This window comes from Emydura macquarii, unplaced genomic scaffold (assembly GCF_026122565.2).
Source record: "Emydura macquarii macquarii isolate MOO-44397 ecotype Brisbane River unplaced genomic scaffold, CSIRO-AGI_Emac_v2 contig_3219, whole genome shotgun sequence".
Classification (NCBI taxonomy): domain Eukaryota; kingdom Metazoa; phylum Chordata; order Testudines; family Chelidae; genus Emydura; species Emydura macquarii.
Genome location: NW_027133356.1, coordinates 44,642 through 63,859, shown reverse-complemented (window position 1 = coordinate 63,859; position 19,218 = coordinate 44,642). Strand labels below are relative to the sequence as shown.

At 55.7% G+C, this 19,218-nt stretch overlaps 1 protein-coding gene across 5 annotated transcripts; it reads right to left on the bottom strand.

Moving 5' to 3' along the window:
• Window positions 1-340: 340 nt before the first annotated feature.
• On the bottom strand, window positions 341-7,624 carry TYMP (thymidine phosphorylase). Of its 5 annotated transcripts, none has more exons than XM_067531393.1 (10): window positions 7,074-7,624; window positions 6,215-6,367; window positions 5,395-5,597; window positions 4,893-4,991; window positions 4,373-4,502; window positions 3,703-3,821; window positions 3,055-3,217; window positions 2,340-2,570; window positions 1,845-1,985; window positions 341-1,274 (listed from the first exon to the last, which is right to left on the bottom strand). In XM_067531393.1, the coding sequence occupies exons 1-10, from the start codon at window positions 7,240-7,242 to the stop codon at window positions 1,060-1,062; spliced, it is 1,623 nt and encodes a 540-aa protein (XP_067387494.1). In that variant the 5' UTR covers window positions 7,243-7,624; the 3' UTR covers window positions 341-1,059. The 5 variants fall into 5 exon arrangements, with proteins under 5 accessions (XP_067387494.1, XP_067387496.1, XP_067387497.1 ...); XM_067531395.1 differs by having other exon boundaries at window positions 6,967-7,152; XM_067531396.1 differs by having other exon boundaries at window positions 6,830-7,151.
• Between the last annotated feature and the right edge of the window lie 11,594 nt (window positions 7,625-19,218).

Here is a 19,218-nt window from a genome sequence, read left to right as displayed (position 1 = left end):
GCCGGCGGGGCGGAACTGCGGAGCCAGGCCCCCGTCTAAAGCGCAGGAAGCCCCCCCCCCGGGGTGTCCCCCTCCCCCATCAGTTGGGGTGTCCCCCCTCTCCCAAAGGAACCCCCCCACCGGGGGTGTCCCCCTCCCCCATCAGCTGGGGTGTCCCCCCTCCCCCAAAGGAACCCCCCCACCGGGGGTGTCCCCATCCCACATCAGCTGGGGGTGTCTCCCCTCCCCCATAGCCCCCCAGCTGGGGTTGTCCCCTATCCCCTACAGCCCCCTCTCCTATAGCCCCCACACTGGGGATGCCCTCCTGCCCCATAGCCCCCCCGCTGGGGGTGGGCCCCTCCCCTGCAGAGCCCTGCCCTGGGGATGCCCCTCGCCCAAGGCAGCTGTGTCCTGCGGGCAGGAAGAACAGGCGGGACGGGACTCCCTGCGCCGGAGCAGAAGGGTCCCCATCACAGCGGGACTGTCTGCAGCGGGGATCCGGCCCCAGCCCCACCGTGGGAACCCCAGTGGGAGGGCCGCACCTGCAGACCCAGGCGCTGGCCCTCCCGGGGCTCACGCCCCCTGTCTGGCCAGGAGCGGCTGGTTGAACATCCCGGCAGAGGCCGGCGGCGGCAGAGGAAGGCGTCAAATAGAGCCGCCCGTGGAAGCTCAGAACGGCTTTGTCCCCACGAGGGGCGGGCGGGGGGCCCGGCTGGGGCAGCGAGCGGCTGCCCGACGTGAGCGTCCCGCTTGCAATGCGGCGGCCTGGCAGAGGCCCGGGGATGCCGTGCTCCCTGCCAGCAAGGACAGAGGACGGGCGGGCTGGGTTGCTCTAGGGGGCAGAACCCCTAGAGCCACACCTCCGGCCCAGCTCGCCCCACCTGGCTAGAGTGCAGCAGAGGGCGAGGGGCTGGCTATGACCCCGAACTGCCACGAGGGGCTAGCAAAATGAGACACTTTATTGCCCAGTCGTTAGCGCTGGCTGGTGTGGTACGTTGCATTGTCCAGGAAGCAGAGGGTCCATGGGGGCAGGTTCTGCGTGGAACGGTGGGGAGCCAGCTGGCAGGGGGACCCCTCCCTTCAGGCGGAGCTGAGCAGTGCCCGGCTGCCCCCCAAGCCCGGCTCCCCCATCAGCTCCTCCAGGGTCCGGCTGCCCCGTGGCAGGATGATCTCTGCGATCTTGCAGCTGGGCACGAAGGGCTCCGAGTCCGCCAGGACCAGCGCTCCTTGCAGGGTGCGTCTATGCTCCTCGCTCAGCTCCGGCATCTCGTGGTGAATGCGGATCCAGGGCGAACCTACGGAGACGGGCGGGGACAGAGGCTGAGACACTTCCCCCCTGCCCCAGCGGGGCATGAAGAAGGCCAGCACGGGGCGAGAGAGAGCGGGGCTCTGCTGCGGCTGGGACAAGCAGCGCGGGCCTGGGTTCCCGGGCGGAGACGGCATCAAAACAGGAGCCAAAATAGAACCAGCTGGTTCCTAATCCTCCCCACTCCCGTGCAGATTCCAGCCCGGGGATTCTCAGCCCGGAAGTGCCCCGTGCAATGGCAAAGGGAAGCCAAGGGCTGATATGGCCTCTGCACTGACCTGGCAGTGCCAGCCACGGGGTCACCATATCATTCCCGGCAAAGGGCACTTGGGCTCAGCGGGGGATGGGTGCCCCAGAGCAGGTCGGATACGGCGGTGACGGGCAGCAGAACAAAACCCTAAGAGAGGCAGGAGGTCTGAGGGACTGGCTGGCTCTGCCCCTTATCCTGGCCCCTGGAGCAGACCCCAGGGCAGGCAGCCCAGAGCAGGAGGGTGCTCGGAGACCCCTGCGTGCAGCGGCCCCGGCGGGGGGGAGGAAGAGGGGGCCGCTAGGCTCTTACCTTTAGCCACGCGCTGCCCCACCGTCACCAGCAGCTCGGCCCCCACGCGGTGGTTGATGGGCTGCCCCTTCTGGGTGCGGCCGGCTCCCAGCTTGTGTAGCACCTGGGCGATGGGCAGGGCCTCGACACCCTGCACCGTGCCTGGGGAGAAGGGCGGAGATGGGCCAGCGATGACAGAGGCAGCAGACCCGCCCGCTGGCCGGGGTAGCCACAGAGGGGGGCTGGGGTCACAGGGAGCCCAGAGGTGGGGATGGTGGGGTGGGGAACCTGGAGACGTTGAGATGCAGGTGGCAGTCCAACCCCCCACTGGCCTGGCCTGGCCTCCCCTCTCGCCCGAGGGCGTTCCCCTGGGCCAGGGCCCTTCGGTGCCCCTCCCCAGCACCAGCAACCTTGGCGCCTATTGTGGTGAGGGGCAGAGAGCGGCTCCTCCTGGGGGCAGGCTGGGGAGCTGCAGGCTGGGGCTGCCCCCCGCCTCATTCCCCACCCCCCGCTTACCGTCCTGGACCGCGGGCAGTTCCTCCTGGGCCCGGGCCCGGCTGAGCACCTGGCCGCGCTGCTCCTCGGTTCCTGTGCACAGGGCCTGAGCCACGCCGGCCGCCACCCCCTGGGCCTGCAGCATGGCCTGGAACCTCCCCAGGGCCGAGCCGTCGTCCAGAGCGGCTGCGATGCGGGCGGCGCCCTGCCCCACGGAGCCAGCCTCCCCACACTGCCACAGCAGACAGCCCCCTGTGCAGGCAGAGAAGGGCTGGGGGCTCGCTCCTGCAAACAGAGACCCCCTCCCCTGTGCAGCTCCCCCCCTCCCACCCGTCTGCCCCAAGGTGGTCTCCTGCCCGGCCCATCGGCCCCAACACCGCCCCCGCCCAGGGAGCCCCCACCCCCAGCAGGCCTGGCCTGTGGTAACCGCCCTGCCCCCAGGATTGCCCATGGACCCTGTTCCACCCGGTCACCCTGGGGAGCCCAAAGGCCACTCGCTGTTCCCAGCTACCGGCCCGGCCTGGCCACCGCCCCCCACTTCTCACGCCCCCAACTCCAAGGGGGCAGGGGAAATACGCCTGTAGCTGGGCTGAAGTAGGAGGGGACAAAGAGCTGGCGCTAGGAGGTGGCTGTTCACTGCTCTCCAGGGATGGCATTGACGCTTGGCCGTGGGCAAACCAGGCACGTGCCCCCTTTTCTTCCCCCCCCACCCCTGAAGCCGCCCGCCTCCCCGCACCTAGCGTGGTGACCAGCTGGCGCAGATCCGACGGCCCTCGGCCCTCCAGGCACTGCAGAGCCTCCAGCACCTCCAGGGTGTGACCCACGCGCTGCCCCAGGGGCCCGTCCATCCTGCTGAGCACGGCCACCGTGCAGATGCCCAGCTGGCTGCCCACCGACACCTGCGGGGAGCGGGGCAGCCAGTGTGGGGACAGCTGGGCCTGGGGGAGGGGAGCCCGGCACCCACCCAGCCCCCTGGGCAGGGAACAAGGGGCAGCTCCCGCCCTTCGTCACCACCTCACGGTGGTTGCAGATGGGGCTGCTGGCTCGTGGTCCCAGCACCGCCCCCCTGCCCGCTCCAGCCCGGCTTCCTCCTGTGGAGACGGGGTGCCAGCCTGCTGCACACAGGGCTCGTGGCAGACTCAGCTCCCCGGGAAGGGTGCAGACCTTCCTCCTGGGGGTGGCATGGAATCCCAGGCACGTCCCAGCTCCCTTCATACCAGGGCTGCCCGCCTGGGTGGCACAGGGTTAGCGACCTACAGGAGGCCCCTAGCCCCATGGGGAGAGGGCAGGAGGGGCCAGTCAGCACAGGGATGGGGGGCCTCTGCTGGAAGAGGGGCCAGACTATTAGCATGGGTGGGGATGGCTTCACCCCCACCCCACTCACCAGGCTGTGGGCCAGGCTCCGGGCGCTCTCCAGGCTGGTATAAAGGGCGGCGCTGCCAAACTTCACATCCAGCACCAGGTTCGAGACCTTCTCGGCTGCCTTCTTGCTCAGAATGGACGCTGCAGAGCCAGGGAGAGCTGGCTCAGGCTCAGCCTGGGGCGAGCCGGGCACAGGGCCTGGGCTCAGCCCCTGTTGGAGGGATCCTTCCTGCGGGCAGGGCTGGGGCCTGGGCTAGGAGCCTGCTGCACTGGGGACCGCTGCAACGTCCTGCCTGGATTTCTGATGCTCCCCTCCCCCTGAGTCCCTGGCGCACGCCGCTGGCTGAGCCAAGGCGTCGAGGGATCTTTGCTCTGAGCCAGCCTCAAGGGGAGGGGCTGGCACTTCGGGGAGGGGGGTCAGCCTCCTGCTCTCCAAACGTGAGTCTCCCAAGGTCTTCGCCATTCCCAGCCCTCCCCATCCCCGTCCAGATCTCGGACATCACTGGCCAGGTGCAGAGGCTGCCACTGCGCCTTGTGGGGTGCGGTTGGGGGGCAGCCTTGGTGCAGATCCCAGGGACGCCTGCCCCAGCGGTGCCAGCCTCCTACCCTACTTTCCTCCACCCACTGCAAAGGCCGGGGGGGGGGGGGGAGGGACCCGCCAGGTGTCTGCGCGAGGGGAGCTGCCGGGGTACCTGTGATGAGGGGCAGGCTGTCAACCGTGGCCGTGACGTCCCGCAGGCCATACAGCACTTTGTCTGCTGGGACCAGCTCCTCGGTCTGCCCCACGATGCAGCAGCCTACCCGCTCTAGGATGCGCCTCATCTGCGGCATGGGGGAGAAGCCATCAGCGAAGGACCCCATGAGCCCCCCCCCCAAGCCAGGGCCTTCCTGGACAACAGCCAGGTGCGAAGCCGCTGCTGGCCTCTGCCTGGAAGTGGGCAAAGCCAGGATGCCCACCCTCAGCGCTGGAAGCAGGATGCCCAGCTCGCTGACTGGCACTCCCCGGCTCAGGTCTCCCCTACGCCGATGCCCCCGGCCTCCATCAGAAGCCGCTTTCATGGGCTGAGGCCGTATGGACGCTCACTCTGTGCCCCCTCCCCTTGTCCCAGAGGCAGGGGGCACTGGCACCGGATTGGGCCCAGCACAGTCCCGGGCAGGCCCTCGGCTCTCCCTTTCCTGGCAGCGACCCAGCCCCTGCAGCAGCCCCCTCACCTGCTCAGGGCTCTGGGAGACGTTGAACCCCGGGACAGATTCCAGTTTGTCCAGCGTGCCCCCGGTGTGGCCCAGCCCGTGGCCGCTGATCATGGGCACCTGGTGAGGGAGGAGAAGGCCACAGGCCCTGGTGAGAGGCAGCCAGGCAGGAGGGCTATGGAAGGACGAGCCCTTCCCCTTGGGAGCTGGGGCGCCAAAGTGAACCCACACACACCAGGCAGAAACTCAGCCTGGACACACATCTCTGCCAGCAGCCGTGCGATGGGAGACCTGGGCTGGCTGCAGGGCACTGGGCGTTCTGATACCACGCTGCCAGCCCTGCCCGCCGGGGAGATACCGACCTCTCCTGACTCCCAGCCCCCCCGCCTTCATCTCTGCCCTTCCAGGCACGGACACGGCCAGGCTATGGGGACCTGGGCAGGCGCTTAGGGTCGCCGTGGACACCCAGGCCCCTCTCAGATCTCTGCCCAGGGAGCAGAGATTGCCAGGCCCTGGCACTCACCTTACAGCCGCAGACAGCCAGGGCTGGGGCCAGGGGCAGGCTGACCTTGTCCCCTACACCTCCTGTAGAGTGTTTGTCAACCAGGAGCCTTTGCCAGCTCTCGGGCCACTCCAGCACCTTTCCCGACACCGCCATCTCCCGGGTCAGCGTTAGCGTCTCGTCGGGATCCATGCCCTGCAGCCAGATAGCCATCAGCATGGCCCCTGGGGGACAGAGCCAGCGGTTAGTGCCAGGGGATGGAGGCAGAGCTCGGGGAGGATGGGGGACAGGGTGGACAGGATCAGGCTGAGCCAACACTGATGGGCAGGGAGTGATGGGGCCCGGGGTCCCACAGCTCTGGGAGTGGGCAGCGGGTGTGTGCGGGAGCCGCAGCCCCTGGGGTGGGGAGCAATTAACCCAGGGCACTCTGGGGCCTCCTACTCTGGACAGAACCAGCTTGTAGCTGAGTTGGGGCCAAAGCAGAGGGGCTCCCCTAGGATCCATGCCCAGCCCGGCCAGGGACCCGTTTCTCAGCTCCGTACAGAGATCCTGGGAGTTTGTCACCTCCCAGGGAAACAGGGCAGGTAGTGTCACTGCCCGGTGTGCCCCCCCCCCCGTCCTCCATCCCCCCAGACCTAACCCCCATCTGCCGGGGACCCATCTGCTCCCCTGGTCCCCCATCCCTCCAGACCCTCCTGCCTCCTGGGTCCTCTAACCCCGCACCCCCTGACTACTGAGTTCCCCATTCCCCAGAGACCCACCTACCCTCTGGGTCCCCCACCCCCCGGGACTCGCTCGCCCCCCGCCCCCGTCTGCTCTCGGGGTGCCCGGCCCATCTCACCCATCTGGCCCTCCTGGAGGCCCCCCTGGGTCACGGCCCGGACGAAGCGGCGAATCTCCTCATCCCGCAGCTTCTCCCCGTCCCGCTTCTTGCGGATCAGCGCCGGGAAGCTGCTCGCCGAGTCGGGGCCGGGCTGGTCCATGGGGCCGGGCGCTGCGGGGGCAAACCCGGGCATTGGGAACAGGCAAGAGCCCCGCGGCGGGCTCCTTGGAGAGACCCCGGGCAGCGACCCAGATCCCCCCGGAGCGGCTCCTTCCCCGCAGCCGGGAGCCCGCCGCCCTTCCGTGGGGCAAGGAGCGGGGAACACACAGCCCGGAGAGGGGCGCAGCTCCTGGCTACCTGCCGCTCCAGCGCCGGGCCCTTTCCCGCAGCGCCCCGGGCCACAGGCGGCAGAGCACCCGGAGTCAGCCCCGTGCGCCCCTCTCCGCCGCCCTCCCGCGCCAGCCCCGTGCGCCCCTCTCCACCGCACCCCCGCGCCAGCCCCGCGCGCCCCTCTCCACCGCCCTGCACCAGCCCCGTGCGCCCCTCGCCCACCGCACCCCCGCGCCAGCCCCGTGCGCCCCTCTCCACCGCCCTGCACCAGCCCCGTGCGCCCCTCTCCACCGGCCCGCGCACCCGTGCGCCCCAGCGGCGGGCACGGTCCCTCCGGCAACCACCGGGGCTCTACCGCCAGGCTGCCGCCGAGGAGCAGCGGACCCAAGGGACTCCAGCCCGCTGGGCAGCGCTCTTCTCCCTCCAGCCCCGCTTGTTACCGGGGCTGGTCTCTGCGCTCTGCCCCGGGCAGCTCATGGTCCATCCCCGGGACTCCCGGGGAACCGGCCTGCTCTGCCCGCTGCGGCTGGATTTCACCCTGGCTGACCGTGGCCCGGCGCCCGGCGGCGACTCAGCGGAGTGCTCGGTGGCTCGGAGAGGTGTGTTGGGAAACACCCATGTGGCTCGGCCAATCCGGGTTTAGGTTCAACTTGGGAAAGATCCAACCGGGGGATGAGGGGAGAGGAGCTGGACTTGCTGCTCCTGAGACCTGTCATTGGGGAGGTTTAAAGGGCAGCGCTCATTCCTCTCCCTCGGTGACTGCCAGGGCCCGGTGTTCAAGGCTAGTGCCTAAAACAACCGGGCCGGGGCACCAGGGCCCCTTGCAACTTTGGTTCAAATCCCAGGGCACAAGGAGACCCTCTCTGTCAGAGGCCTGGTTTGCACACATGCCCTGGGCCAGAGCGCCCCTTGCCCTTGGTATGGTGCCAGGTGCTGGGCCCTCTCGGCTGGTGGGTGGGCCCGGTTTGGGAGGAAGGGTGGCTGTGTGAGTTAACTCAGGACTCCTGGCTCCCCGCCCAGCCCAGGGGAGCTGTCCTTGTTTGTTGGGCACGGGAGGTCGGCTGAGCGGTGTCTGAAGTCCAAGGGTGCGTTAGAAGTTAATTTTTTCTCTCTCTCTGGGCTCCAAGCTGGTCAGGTGACCCATAACTCACCTTGAGGGGCCCATCTGGACAGCGCCTGCCATCAGTGCAGCCCACGGGCCTCTCTGATGCATGCAAGGATAGAAATAAGCTGAACACTATCAGCGGTGCTGAGTGGGCCAGAAATACCCCAGCCTGGACCGTCTGTCCCCAGCACTCAGCTGCAGACCTTCCATCTCTCTCCTTATACACTTATAAATACGTATACAGGTACTTGTATAGCCCAGTCACCATAGCCTCTGTGCTCCTCACCGTCATGAACAGATGCATGGCCCCAATGCTCCTGCGAGGGAGAGCAGTGCGGGGAACTGAGGCACCAGGAGACAAAAGGAGGTGGCCAAGGTCATCCAAGGAGTCCGTAGAAGTCAGGAAGTCAGCTTAGATCTCCTGAGTCAGTGCCTTAGCCAGAAGACCTTCCTTCCCAAGCTCTGGACAACTGGGGCCTGTCACGCTGGCTGGATCAGTGGGGGGGCATTTAGTAATTGTGTGACATCAGAATGTTAGAATCATGATAATTCCTGTGAGCTATACCATGTCAGGTACTGTTAGAAGGGATGTATCGTGCTGAGTAAGATACTAATACTCCTGTTCATGTATTATATGTGAAATGGAAGTTATGGATGTGTTTGATATTTCTGTATGCCAATTTGGGCTGGCTGGGACACACCCCAGACAGGATGGCGGCAGAACAATAGCCTGCTCGATGGCTCATTAAGACTCTTACAGATGCAAGGGGCGCAGGAAGAAACTAAAGGCAGACCTGAAGAGTTCCCAGGATTGGCTCATGTGACTCTGGATTCCATTTTAGTTCTTGTAACATCCCACAAGACAGCATGGCCAGGACCAGGGGGTAGATAAGACCAAGCCATAGAATCCATCTTGTCTTTGTTCCTGTCCAGCTACAGACACACACCTACCTCTGGGTCTATTCATTGTGCAACTGAACCGAAGGGCTTAGACCCATCCCGGTGTTGGATGTGAACCAGAGGAACTGTACAAGCTGCAACTCCACAATTCTCCCAGAAACTGGATGTATGTGGACTTTCAATCATTTGTATGTATCTGATTTGCTTTAACCCTTTAACATTTCTCTCATGGTTTGTTTCTTTCATTTTACAATAAACCTTTAGTTTAGTTACTAAAGGATTGGCTGGCAGCGTGGGATTTTGGGTAAGATCCAAACTCATATTGATCTGGTGCTGTGGCTGACCCTTTGGGGTCATAGGGAACCTTTTTAGTAAAAAGCAGAGAGTTTAAAGAACTGATCTCTTTACTGGACCTAGTGGCTGATTGGGAGCCAGAGGCTGAAATGCAGTAAAGGGGGCTGTGGGCATTTGTGGACTGGCTTCTTGATAACCAGTGTGGGGACTCAGAAGTGCAGTTTGTGGCTGTTTGGGAAGCCTGACTTCAGTGTCGCCCACTAGCGCTGGGAGAATCTGCTCTCCGTTTGCAGCCTGCCCTGACCTTGGCATTTTCAGGTGGCTGCCCTGGGCACGGACAGGTCACAGGGCCATCGCATTGTGATGGGACCAGAGGGCGGACTCAGGGAAGACACAAATTGCTCCCTGAGTTGCACAGAAGTGGGTGAAGATTAAATACAAGCCTTGCTCAGCGTGGCTCGTACTGGCTCAGCTGTGACGTCCAGCCGAACCGGGCTCCTGCCAGCTCCAGTCCCCAGTGGAGAGTCGCGGCGGATGTTGTAACACACCAGGAGGGTGGGCACTGGATGTGCGCATGCGTGTTTATTGGGCCCAGCCTCCAGGGGGCAGGTTTGTGTTCCTTCCGGTCACGTGGCAGACGCTCAGGGCCAGCCATCAGTGCAGCTGCTCCACAGCTTACCTCGGTTTCACACGGGGCGGGGCGGGAGCTCTGCCTGGGTGAGACGGCATATCTGCCTCTACAGCAGCAACGGAAGCAAATCCCCTGTCTAGACAGGGCCTTACGAGTTGGCCAAGTGTCATGCGCTGCCTTTGGGTTTGGGTGGGTTGTGTGCTCTGCGTCCAGGGACTCGGCACTTTTGAGTTCTGTGTTGTGCAGATTGTTCCATCATGCCAGCATCTCACCCGGAGTTAATTACGGTTTCTGGAGAACAAAGCGGCTGCTTTGGGTGAAGGGGCACCAGGACCTACATGTGCTTGCATGGGCGTTGCAGTGGGCAGCGGGAATTGGCCCAGTTCTGCTCGGCAGCTGTCATTGCTGGTGTTGACTGTCAGAGCACGCTCTGCTCACCGCTTGTCTGGCGCCTCCTCCTGGTCACTCTGGGGATTAGCTCTCAAGGTCCACATCTCTTCCCATACTGGCAAGCCATCACACTGTCTCTCTCTCTCGGGTCTGCAGCCCCTCTCTCACCCCAAGAACCACAGCGTCCTCTTCGTGACTCAGCCCTCTGGCCAGGTCACTCAGCATTCCTCTCTTCTGGGGTGTATCAAAGTCTTTCCTTCAGCAATTCTAGGCAATCTTCCCATTCACTGCCTCAGGTGCCTCTCTTTCCGTGGCTGGTAGGGGAACCCAAGCCCACCCTCTACTCCGGGTTCCAGTCCAGGGACCCTCAGCTCAGCAGCTCTGGGCTTCTCTCACCCAGCCCTCACTGCTCCTTCCCTGGGCTGCTTCCTACAACTCCTGGTTCCTCTTCTTTCTCTGGGTATACCAGCTCCAAACCCTCCTCCCTCTTCCCAAGGAATGACTGCCCTTTCCCAGCAGCTGCTCCTGTTTGTTGCCAGCTTCCTGGCTTCATAGACCCCATTTATTCCTGCACAGCTGAACCAGCTTGCAATCAATTCCCTGCTCCTTGGCTTTTCCTCCAGGTGCAGCCTGTGGAGTTAATAGGCCTGCCTGGTCACCTTAACACCTTCCAGTCCTGTGTGGGGTGGACACCCCATCACATTGACTCCTAACCTGATCATGGAGAGTCTGCAGAGTTTTGGGTAAAATGTAATTTATCTGCCAAGAGTGCTTATAGGAACAATAATGAAAGTTATTGAAGCTGTAATAGGAAGTAGGAGAATAGAAATATTTGGGTTAGTAAACTTTGTTATGGTAACTGCAAAAGGACAGTTGAACCAGAAGTTGCACAAGTTAGAGGGAGTTTTGTGGGTTTTTTTGCAAGCTGGTAACTAGGCAGTAAGACTGCAGTAATGTGTAGGGATTATTACAATATTGGGGCAGGTTAATTAAAAACAAAACTCACCATAATATGAAAGTGGTATAGAGAGCTGCAAGTGTGCTATGGCTAAAATGTTTTAGAATGTAACAGTATATATTGTTCGGTTATCTGTGTTATGAACTGTCAGATCTAATCAATTTACTGCAAATACCAGAAATCAGGTCTCAGCTAAGTAACATAGTGTTGGGATAGTTATTCACTCTTTCATCCCAACAGGGGGTGAGTGTTGACTCTGGACCTGATCTGGAGAGAGATGCCTTGGATCAGGCTGTGATGGATATGCCAAGGCACCTGTTGATTATAGGGAGAGTTGGCTCGTGGCAATTCAAGCTGTTTCGTTCTGCATCATGTATGTGAGCCAACCTGGGAAGTCAAAAGGATTTAGTCCCTGATATAAAGCCCTATAAAGGGTGAGGAGCTCCCAACAGCGATGCAAGAGCGTGAGGACCGGTTGTTAAAAACCAGGGCACAAACCCCACATTGGCTGTTAGTTCGAAACGTAGATTTCACCAACCAACTGCTCCAAGTGCAAACTCCTCAGGCACTTTGTCAGCCTTAACAAGGAGTCACAGATAGTCCCCTGGGGCACTCTTGTCTGTCTTGTCACCCAGGTGAGCGTATCTCTGTGATGGCCCCTTACACCAAGAATCACAGCAATATTCAGATTACTCCGAATCCCAAAGGGCCAGATCAGTTGTGCTTTTGGTCTCATACAAAAGACAACGCTTGTAGCCAATCCTAGAGTAAACTCTGTGAATATTTATTGCATAGGAAAAGGAAATTAGAGAGTTATTTACAAGGTTAAAGCAAGCAAGCATAGGCCAGGTCTACACTATACATTTATATTGGTACAACTACGTTGCTCAGGGGTGTGAAATATCCATACCCCCGAGTGATGTAATTATACCGACCTAACCCCTGGTGGAAACAGCACTATGTCAACAGGAAAAAGCTTCTGTTGACAAAGCTACTGCCTCCCCGGGAGGTGGATTAACTATGCTGATGGGAGAAACTCTCCAGTAGGCATAGGAGTGTCTTCACTGAAGTTGCAGGGCTGTACATAAGACAAGCCCATAGACACATGAATGAGTTACAGCCATAGGTTTCAAAAAATAATATAGGCTTCTACAATCAGCATCCTCTCTTTGTCCTTTAGGGCTAACCCAGGCTAAGCAACTGGGGATCTCTTGCTTATGCCTAGAAACACCTTGTCCCACCCTCCGGTCCTGAATCCAAACAGCATAGATATCTTTATTTCCTGTGTCTTGGGGGTTTTATCTCCCCCTTGCCATGAGCTCTGAGCTGCAAATTCAGCTGATGGGAAGTGTCCCCTTGCCTGACTCATCTTCACTGGGAGGGGAGCAGAACAATAAGAGTCTTTAGTCCTGTTGTTGATGGTTTCTCAATGCAGATGTGGGGAGTTTCCAGTTGTAAGATACAGCCTGGTACTGATGAGTCTCCTTGTTCAGGAGGGGCATAACTATTTCTGTAGAAGAGCTGCTCTTCGCACTAATTCATGTCCTCTTCTGCATGGTGATTCATACAGTCCCAGAGACTCACACTCCATCCACCTGCTCAGTTGTCACATTACAGTACGTAACACAGATATTACATCAGAATGGCCAGACTGGATCAGACCAATGGTCCATCTAGCCCAGTATCCTGTCTTCCTACAGTGGCCAAAGCCAGGTGCTTCAGAGGGAATGAATGGAACAGGCAATCATTGAGTGATCCAAACCCTGTAGTCCAGTCCCAGATTCTGACAAACAGTGGCTAGGAGCACTCAGAGCATGGTTTTGCATCCCTGCCCCATATGGCTAATAGCCATTGATGGACCTACCCCCCAGGAACTTATCCGGTTCTTTTTTGACCCGTTATACTTTTGGTGTTCACTAATATCCCCTGGCAACAGTTCCACAGATTGACTGTGCGTTGTGTGTAGAAATACTTCCTTATGTTTGTTTTAAACCTGTTACCTATTGGGTAGGTAACCCATGGGGTAACCCCTAGTTCTTGTGTTATATGAAGGAGTAAATTCCTTATTTACTTTCTCTACCCCAGTCAAGATTTTATAGACCTCTATCATATCCCCTCTTAGTTGTCTCTTTTCCAAGCCGAAAAGTCCCTGTCTTTTTAATCTCTTCTCAAATGGAAGCTGGTTTTTTTTGTTGCCTAATCATTTTTGTTGCCCTTCTCTAGTTTTAATATACCTTTTTTGAGCGACCACATCAGCACACAGTATTCAAGATGTGGGCGTACCATGGAGTTATATAGTGGTGTTATGATATGCTATTTTCTGTCCTATTATCTATCCCGTTCCTAATGGTTCCTAACATTGTTAGCTTTCTTGACTGTCACTGAGCAGATGTTTTCAGAGAACTCTCTGCAATGACTCCAAGCTCTCCTTCTTGAATGCTAACAGCTAATTTAGACCCCATCATTTTCTATGTATAGTTGGGATTATGTTTTCCAATGTGCATTACTTTGCATTTATCAACATTGAATTTCATCTGCTATTTTGTTGCCCATCACCCAGTTTTGTGGGATCCCTTTGTAACTCTTCGCAGTCTGCTTTGGACTTTACCATCTTGAGTAGTTTTTTGTCATTTGCAAACTTTGCCACTTCACTCTTCATCCCTTTTTCCAGATCCTTTATTACAAGTGAGATCAATGCAGGCAGCAACTCACAAGCATTCAATAGAGTTGAAATGCTAAACACTTTCTTCTAATTCTAATGCCCATTTTATCAATATTAATCCCCACAGATGAGCCAGACAGACTCCAGCTATGTGTCGTGTTCAGTTGAGACAAAGGGACCTTGGCCTGAGCTGACCCCTGGCCTGCCAATGTCACAAAAGGAAAATCAAAAAATGGTAAAACAATTTGGCAGTTAAAGCTCTGAGTGCAGGAGGTTCCCTATGAAAATCTCCCGGGAGCCAAGTAACCCTCTAGTTGATTTTGTAAGACCACTGCCTCCTACACGAAAGAAAAATAAATGCAATCAAAAATAAAATCAGTGCAAGAGACGCACGTTACTGGTCAAGTATTCCAAGGTTATTTATGATTACTATAATTCCTGAAGAAGGTCCTTTTCCATTCTCACCCACAGGTTTCAGGGACAGTGGAAGGGATCAATCAACTTATGAAATTAAAAGACGGTGAAGCTATTGCATTGATATGTAGCTGTCAAAAAGAGAAGAAAGAAAAAAAAACTTGGAGGCTGGGAGCCAACTTATGCCCTAGTCATGTACCGTGTCAGAGCATGGCTGGTGCCACAGGTGCTTAAAGCCAGATCACATTAGTAACAAGGTTAGTTTATTTGTATATAAAATTCAAGTCACTGGTAAGAAACAAAATGTAAATAATTAATTGAAGCTGTACCAGGAGGAAGGTCTGTCCCCACAGGTGTTGAGTGGAACAAGGCCACCAATTAATCCCATATCGTTGTGGGGCTTGTGATGGGGTGGCCTTCGTGCTCCTGTGGGCTGAGCGCTTTTCCAGTGTGGTGGGCACAAAATGGCCGCCCGGGGCTCCCACCAGTCTTAAGATGGCAGCCGTCTCGCTTCTGCCCAGTCTTCCTTCAGGCCTTCGCAGGCCAAGCAGTGCCCTTGGGACCTTAGGTTTTAAGGGTGGGGTAGGGAGTGTCTGAGCCCGCCCTCTTCTTCGGACACCAGCCCAGAGACCCTAGCTGACAGCAGTGGCTGGCTGCTGCTATAAGGCACTGTGTAAGTCTTTTCTCTGGGCTGCTTCCCTACCCTGGTCTTCGTTGGGGCTAAGTAGCCACTCCACCGGGCAAGCCCCTGCTTTCCTCTGGCTCCTGCTACTCACTGTTCCTTCTCCTTCTTTCCAGAACTCCAAGAGCACCCTGCCTGCCTGGCAGGGAGCTTGTATCTGCTCCCAGGCAGTGCTTAATGGGTCTCAGCTGACTCTGGCCTCAGCTGACCCTAATTGGTCCCAGCTGACTCTGGCCTCAGCTGGCCCTAATGAGCCTGGAGGAAGCCTTGGGTGGCTGCTAGGGGAACACTGCACTGGTCATTCTTCAGCTAACATAGCGCCCTTCTACCACCCTCCGGTAGCCCCTGTCACAGGCTGCTTGTCCTGATCAGCAGTCTGCAGGGTGTGCTCACCAACCAGGCCCTGGCTGAATCATTTGCTTCGGACCTAAGCCCAGGCGGAAATTGACATGCTCCACACATTGAACAAGAAGCCTTCACTGAAAGCAGCAATTGGCAGGTAACTTTTGGGACTGATATTCAATTTCACTTCAGTCAAAATCCAGCATTGCAACTGGTGACAGTCATAGCATTTGAGAACTGCTTATGGATGACCTCCTATGGAGCTTCAATAACCAGAATACATTGCTTGATCAGCTCATATCAATGAAACTTTTGTACCAAAATAATACTCCCATGCCTACGTCCAGTCTATAGGCAATAGGTATTCAGTTGGGTAACGATAAACAAAAACGAATTGTGTTAAAGGTGGTGGTTAAAGAAGGCATATGAACGTAACTCCCAAACGTGAAGAGCCCAGCATACTGCCTGTTGCGCCACAAAAGGCTACCAGAATGCACAGAGGGGCAGGGTATTTGGGGTAGTCACCCCTGCGTGTGGTCAGGAGGAGAAATACAACATGCAAAATTGGTCCAGAGGAGAAGCAGCTAGTGTCTCATCATGTCCAAGGCAGTTAACAAGGTAGAAGATTCCATGAAAAGACTAACCTACACCATGAATGGACAGTGTTGCATAGTAACTCACAGAAAACGTTATACTTGTTGGGCAGACTAGTTGTGCTGTCATCACTCTAAAGCTTTGTTTTATATTTTTGTTAAAAGCTATAATAGACCCACAGGCATTATTCTGGTTCCTGTTTTTGGGAACACCACCTTAGCAAGATGACCAGGTCATGGCTAATTAGTATAGTCTTGGGGTTGTCAGGATTATCACCTCAACAATGGGGCGTCTGTTGACCCCGTACCTGGTGATGGAAAATCTATAATTTTGGGTAAAATACAATGTATCGGCTAAGCATGCTTATAAAATTAATAATGAAAGTTACTGAAGCTGTAATAGGAAGTAGGAAAATAGAAATAATTGGGTTATTAGGCTTTGTTATTGTTAAAGGCCTGTTTCATCAATGTGAAGGCTTATATGACTGTCATGTTAGGGAGATGTTTTTGGCTGAAATGATGCAGGCCTCAGGATATAAGCCCAGGTCACAAGTTTTGTCTTCTCATTGTGTGTAAGTAAACAGATAACCACAAAAGGACAGTTACTTCACAAGTTGCACAAATTAGATTGCGGTTTGAGGACTTTAAAAAAAAAATTGGTAACTAGGCAGTTAGATCGCAATAATGTACAGGATTATTAAAGAATAATTAACAGTTTATTATTATTAATGATGAGAGGTAAGGTTATGAACACCTGGAATGCCACATCTGGGTAATGGGCAGGTATTTATCTTGTTATGGTCATGGAATTGATCAAACATGGTTGTGTATCCGATGAGTGACATAAAGAAAGGGTATAAAAAATCCAATCTAGTTCTCTATTTTTGGGTTCTGCAGGTTCCTCAATTGTTGTCGACTGATTTGTGGCCTTCTGCAATGTTCCACTGTCTATGTCTTCACTGCTTTATTTTTTCTGATTGTTGTCAGTACAGTAGAACCTGAGAGTTATGAACACCTCGTGAATGGAGATTGTTCGTAACTCTGAACACGTTACTGCTGTTCTTTCAAAAGTTTACAACTGAACCTTGACTTACTACAGCTTTGAAACTTTACTGTCCAGTGGAAAAATGCTGCTTTTAACCTTCTTAATTTAAATAAAACAAGCACAGACACAGTTTCCTTACCTGGTCAAATCTTTTTTTTAAAAACTTTCCCTTTATTTTTTTAGTAGTTTACATTTAATGCAGCACTGTACTTTTTTTTTGTCTCTGCGGCTGCCTGATTGTGTACTTCTGGTTCCAATGAGGTGTGCGCTTGACCGGTCAGTTCATAACTCTGAGGTTCTACTGCATGTTGTAAGTATGTTGTAAGTATGCCATGCTCCCTGATGGATTAAAAGCAGTTGCTGTGTGGGGGGCTTTTGTTGTCTGGGCATATTGATGAGTAGGATCACGTGGTTTTTATGTAAGAGTGTAACTGAATAAATATATCTCACTCATAAATCCTGCCAGACCTGATGTCCCTTCTCTGTAGCCCACCTTGGCAAAGAACCTGTGATACCTGGTAGAAGGTATACGTGGAGGACGAGTAATAAACATGGTAAACATGGAAAGTTTGTAGTTTCATTATCTGATTGAGTTAGGCAGGAGTCCCCATCTGCGGACGGGGTGGGGGTGGGGAGGGGAGGGGAAGGAGGGACAGAACTGCAGATGCAGGGTTTCTATTGGGGTTGAATTGGTTGTTAAAGCTGGGCCTCTTGTGTTATTTTTTATGGAATAAATGGTCTCAGAGAGTCAAAGGTGTTACCAGGACTCTGTCATTACACAACAGTAAACAGTTAAGCAGAGCTCAGGGCTTTGAGTATGGAGACCAAGGGCTGTTTAATCTCCTGGCAAACACACCCCAATTTTTAATTGAGGGTTCAGGAAGATACTCCCTAAGTTTACTCCATAAAGGCTTACTTCATTGTTCTTCTGCTTTCTTCTGAAGCAGCTGGTAAGTGACACTCATTGAGACAGGACAGTGGATTAGATGAGCCACTCATCTCTTCCAGCCTGGCCATTACTGCATTCTCATGGGCAGAAGTCATTATAGGTGCAGATCCTCATCTGGTCTAACTTAGGTCATGTCTACACTACATGGTTTTGTTGACAAAACTATGGAGGAGTACACACTGCAATGCTCCTCCTGCTGATTTAACTCTCCTTCTATGCCAACATCATAAAACCAACTTGAGAAGCGGCACAGAGCTTTTTACGATGAAGTTAGAGCAACGCGATGTCAGTGTAGCCCGCATTACTTTTTCATATGTCACCCAAAGGGGCCTCCAGGAGGTGTCCCAAAATGCCCATCAGGGCTGCTCTGGTCACCAGTTTGAACTCCGCTGCCCTGCCGCCCGGTACACAGGCATGCGCCCCTCCCCCTTTAAAGCCCCGGGAATTTTTGAAATTCCTCTTCCTCTGTGCTCAGCTCGGCAAGCTCACATGGCAACTGCCGAGCTGACTGTGGCGGCTCCCCGCAGCAAACGCTCCTGCATGGAGCACGCCGGAGGTAGTGGATCTGCTGGATCTGTGGGAACAGGATGCTGTGCAGTTACAGCTCTGCTCCAGCCACAGGAACTTTGATACTTACAGGCAGATCACTCGTGGCATGGAGGAGAAGGGACATGATAGGGACGTGCAGCAGTGCAGTGCTAAGATCAAGTTGCTGAGGCAGGCATACCAAAGGGAAGGGAGGTCAATCGTCTGTCTGGTGCATTGCCAGAGACATGCCGCTGCTACAAGGAGCTGCAGACCATCCTCGGCAGAGACCCCACCTCTACTGCCAAGAGCCCCGTGGATACTTCAGAGGTGTTGTTAGTCACTGGTGTTATCAATCAGTCAGGGCGAGCGTGCTGGTTCCCCTATGGATGCCGTCTCAGCTTCTGCAACTAGGTTCCTTCCAGCCCTAATCTTCTATGATTCTATGAAATACACTGATTGCCACTGCGTATGAATTTCAGCAGCAACCACCGTGTGTAGGAGATGAATAAAGATTTATTTTCTTTCTCTAAGTACAATTTATTGAACAGCTACACACAAACGTCTATTTTCTACAAGGGACATGAAAATGAAGAGCACGTTTTGAAACGAGCCTGTCACAGCTGGGTGAAAAGTTCCAGAGAGGTAGCCGTGTTAGTCTGTATACTGCAAAAACAACGAGAGTCCTGTAGCACCTTAAAGACTAACAAATTTCTGCATGCATCTGACGAAGTGGGTTGCAGCCCACGAAAGCTTATGCCCGCAGAAATTCGTTGGTCTTTAAGGTGCTACAGGACTCTTGTTTTTTTCACAGCTGGGTGTATGTCCAGCTGTCACTGGGAAACATCCCTCGGGGTGGAGTGCAGGGGGTACTGTGATGGTCTGGGAATATGCAAGGAATATAGGGAGAAGTGTGGGGAGGGAATGGAAGGCGGTTCTGTGTGGGCTGCAGGGGGACGTGAGCATCGATGTGTTCCTCCTGCAGCACAATGAGGGACCTCAGCATGTTTCCCCACCGTGATCATCACTTGCTTCTCCACCATCAGGGCAGCTCTGATTTTGGTGTCCTTCCGCTGGAGGGCAGGGGCGAGCTACGAACACAGTTCCAGAAAGGTGGCTTTCGTGCATCCAAAAGTTCTGCAGCCGCTGTTCCTCATCCTAGACCTGCATCACGATGCGATTCCAGCACTCAGTGCTTGTTT